The 4,947-nt window shown below is 16.4% G+C and overlaps 1 protein-coding gene across 1 annotated transcript in view; it reads left to right on the top strand.

Annotated features, from left to right (window-relative positions):
- Nucleotides 1-1,181: 1,181 nt before the first annotated feature.
- LOC102681170 (decaprenyl-diphosphate synthase subunit 1-like) overlaps nt 1,182-4,947 on the top strand; it is a 28,437-nt gene continuing 24,671 nt past the window's right edge. The window contains exon 1 of the mRNA XM_006622574.2: nt 1,182-1,360. Coding sequence (XP_006622637.1) covers nt 1,199-1,360 — 162 coding nt within the window. The 5' untranslated portion in view covers nt 1,182-1,198. The remainder of the gene's footprint in view (nt 1,361-4,947) is intronic.

The following is a 4,947-nucleotide window of genomic DNA, read 5'->3' as shown; positions in this document are numbered from 1 at the left end:
TATGATTATATTTTTCATACTATTAATAAAAAAATTTAGACGAATATTCTATTATCTCAAGTAGTAAAGTCAATAATATATGAAACATATCGTGATATACAGAGTAGTAAATAACGATATATGATCAAACTAAATGACATGCTCACGTTATCTATTACTATATTATCTATATATATTACTATATTATCATGCAATGCATTCATACATTTATAAAACAAATGTTCTTGCCTTATCGTCTTAAATTTTATTCACAATGATCATTATATTGAATCATTATAATTGATGCGATTTTTTTTATACTACATTCTATATTTTTTATATACTATATTTTACTGATTGTATTATATTCCAACTGATTTAATATACTAATAATAAATTTTATTAACAAAATTATGTTATGGAATTTTTTGATTATTGGAATAGTAATTTACTTTATTCTATTTTTATTATATTTGTGATTATACAAAAATTTATTTTATATAAATTTATTTTGGAATTGATAAATAAAAGAATAAAGAAAATGTTATATAGTTACAAAATTATTGTAAAAACTTAACAATAATTTTATAATTTATTTATTTATTACTTTTTTTTATTTATATTTATTTATTTTTTTCTTTTTCCATAGAAAATGGAAATATAATTTTATTATACTATAAGTCAATATAGTATTTTTTGTAATATATTTCAATTTTAATAAATATATTTAAATAATAATAAACGATAGAAATATCTAAAATAAATAATTTAAATTTAAAATCTCAATATATTTAATTATTTTACGGTTGTTTAGATACTTTATTATATCTATTATATATTTAGAAAAGAATATATTTCATAAGAAATTTATTTATTTTTTTTAATAATTTTATCCGGTCACAAAAATTCTTTATTTTTTAATAAATAAGAAAATTTAATATTATTATTATCATTATGAAACATAATATAATAACTTCAAACATAATAATATAATTTTACTATTATATAAAAATATTATTTGCTGAAAAGGAAAATTAAATAAATATTATATACAATATATTTTCTATAAATATTTTCAATGTAATTATTAAAATCTTTTAATATTAACAATAATTGAATAATTAATTAAATAATTGAAATATGAAATGTTAAGATTTACAATCACATCAAACTTTTTTATCGAATACATTTATTCCATTAATAATGGATTTCTTTTTCCATGCAGAATAGAACGAGCGCACGAGATAGCAGAACAAATGTCGCAAGGATGATGAGCTCTATGCAAACACAATTGCCTGGATCCTTGTACGATTCGGATCAAATTGATCCGTATCGACTTCTCGAGGATGATCTTAAAGATATTTATGATGATATACGAGAGGTTAGTCAATTTCTAAGATTTATTTATCAGAGAGATGAATAACTTTTATAACTTGCATGTTGTTATATTCATTATGAAAAAATAGAATGAAAAAATTATGTAATTATTTTTATTATTTTTTAATACTGAAAAATCTTATTAAATTCAGATTTAGTATATAAATGACATAAAATTAGTTTTAAATGCAAAAAATTAGTTTTTAATTCTTATTTTTATTATATTATCACTTGTATTAATATTGATAATATAAATAATATTAATAATATAAATATGTATATGTATATTAAAAATACTTATAAAATAATAATTTTCTTGAATCTTAAAATCGAATTTCTTTATCCAAAATTATTTTTACATAATAATATAATTTTACTATTATATAAAAATATTATTTGCTGAAAATAAAAATTAAATTACTGTAAATTATTAAATAAATAAAATTAATAAAATTAATAATTTTTAAAAGATTTGTAGCATTTTAAAAAATTTATTAATCAAATTCAGATTTTAATAGTTATAGATTTTTATTATTATTTATTATATTATATTAATATTAGACTTTAATATTATTATGAAAATTAACTCTTGTTTATTATAAATCATGAATAAAAAAAGAGAATTTTGTTTTTACGTCCCATCTTAATAACTATTAATTAAAATATATATCAATTAAAATATATCTTTTTATTTTCTATCTTCGTTTCTTTATCAAATTATTTTATTTTTTTCTCAATTTTATTTTAATATCAATGCATTTTATACATTAACTTTCTAACAATATATATATATTCTATGGTCTTAGCTTAATGAGTTGGGAAAATATGGAAATCGAATTCCTTAATAAAATTTACTTACTTTGAAATATGAAATGAATAACTTAAATTTTTTAAATTATTATTATTGGTATCAAGAAACTTATATTATTATATTATTATTTTAATAAATAAATATATAATAAACTAAATATTTTTTTAATTTTTAAAAAATAATTCTTAAAAAAACTGTTTATTGACAATAATTTTACTTAATTATAAAATAGTTATAAAATAAATTTTTATATGATAATGTTATTTATTTTATTTTTGTTTTTTATAAAATTCATTTCATAAAATGAAAAGTATTTAATATTAACAAATAATTATAAATAACAAATAATTAATTTTGTGAAAGGAAACGTTTTTTAATGAAGGATTAAATAAGAATATTAAAGATAAATTGAAATTTAGTTTTTTAGATCTGAATTTGAAATTAAAAAATTTATTTTTAATTTTTTTTCTAAAAAGCAAAATTTATTTTATCAACAATTTAAATTTTAATAAATTTTAATTTATATAATTCTAGTTTGAAGTTTATTAATAATAACAATAATCATTATTTTGACTTAGGTTACAAAAGTAAAAAAAAATAAAAAATTAAATATTTTTTTTTATTTTATAAATAAACTATTATGATGGATTAGTAAAATCGCATCAATTAAAATGAAGTCTTTTTTTAAAAAAAATTTTAAGAAAAATTTAATTAAATTATTATTAAATGAAAAAAAATAAATTTATATAACAATATTTTTATAAATTATTCCTGCTTTGAAGTTTCGAATATTTCGAATTACAAAAATAGCATAAAATTTCAAGATTGAAAAAGTTAAAATTTGTTGAATTTCAAAGGATTTTAAGATTTCAATTCTAAAAAAATATGTTTCAAAAATTTCTTATTAAAATTTCTTATTTTTATTTTTATATATTTAATAATATATTTGATAAAAATAAAAATTAAATTATTGAATTTAATTTTATAAAATTAAGAAAAATATTTACAATATTTTAAAATATTTATTAATAAAATTCAAATTTTTATGTTTTTAATTTCATTATAGAAGATAATTCTAATTTGCTATTAAAAGATATGAATAAAGAAGAATTTTTTGTTTTTACATTTCATTTCATTTTAATGCATACAAATTAAGTTAAAATCATCTTAATATGGCAAACTTTTATAAACAATTTATTGTGTTATGAAATCTCGATAATTTTTTTATATAAGAATATTATTCTTATATGGAGCATTTCTTTCAGGCAAATCGAACAACTGATTAAAATCAAATTCCTGATACCATTTTCGGTAAAAACCGCATTGATTCGCTGCGAATTGTTAAATAGTTCCATGAAATCGTTTTAACAGTGATGATTCAGATCCGAAAGAAAAGATATATATAATCGTACATATAAGAAAAAGTAAATGAATCAATTGATTTACGTCATCGTTGTTTTTTTGTTATCGAAAAATTTTTCTTTTTGATATCGAATAATGTAAAATTTCGTTTGTGAAATCATATTCTATAAATAAAATCCAGAAAGATAAATTTTTCAAATAGACAATTAAAAATAAATATTTTTATTCTTCTAATAATAGAGGATTTTAAAAATAATAATCTTTTTTTTTTTGAAATAGTATGTTATGTTATCATCAATAATCGAAACAATATCAATAATCGAAAATTTTTGCTATTTTTGATTTCTGATCCATATGCTGTTTGATTAATTTTTATTTAATTATCAAAATATCATAACATTTTTGATATTTATGACATTCTTACTCAATAGCATTAATGTTAAATGTATCTTAATGTATCATAATCGTATCTTTATGAATAAGAATTTAAAAAATTTCTGAATTCAACACAATAAAAAATGATAATAAAATATGAAAATATAATAAATGATAATTTAAATGTCCTATACACGGACAAAACTCTTTATGTGATAGAACATTATGAAACATGGATAAAAAAATGGGTATATTTTCAAATTCAGAATCTTGAAACTTTTCTTAATAGAAATAAATTTCATATTATTGAACAAGAGATTAAAAGATATAAAATATACCTTTATAAACAAAAAAGATACCTTTATAAACAACATCGATAGCACATATTTTTTTTACAAAACATTAGAACGAATAAGATAAATAAAAAAAAGACTCACGGAGTCAGAATTAAATATCATAGACTCTCGACATGAACTTTGAATTTTATACTATTTTATTGCGGATATTCAAACTTTATACAATTTCATTGTATATAGCATTATTTTTGAATTATTTAAATAAACATTTTATGTTGGCAAATAAGTATTTTTATTATTTGCTAAATAATCGAATTTACGAATTTTATAGAAATCATAAAAAAATATCAAATATTTTATTTCACTTTATATAAATATCATAATATTAATATTATTTTAAAATGAGTTTTTTATTAATATAAAAAAATAATATTTCAAATAATAATAGTGCAAATAAGATTTCAACTATAATATTATTAGAATGCAATATATTTGAATCTTACTATCGTATATAATACAGCATAAAAAACTCAATCTATTTTCAATTTATTTTTAATTAGAGAAGAAATGTTTACTTTGTAGAAGAAATGAAAAATAGAATGTGGTTACCTTTGAGGTTAATTGCATTTCAATAAAAAAAAAAGAAAAAAAAATATTTACCTTGAATTCGAATAAAATAGTACAAAATAGTATAGTATTTGTTATAATATAAATATATTATTTATATTCAAATATATATACTATTTA

This window comes from Apis dorsata, unplaced genomic scaffold, assembly GCF_000469605.1.
Source record: "Apis dorsata unplaced genomic scaffold, Apis dorsata 1.3 scaffold_728, whole genome shotgun sequence".
Lineage (NCBI taxonomy): Eukaryota > Metazoa > Arthropoda > Insecta > Hymenoptera > Apidae > Apis > Apis dorsata.
This window is presented reverse-complemented; position numbering and strand designations above follow the sequence as displayed.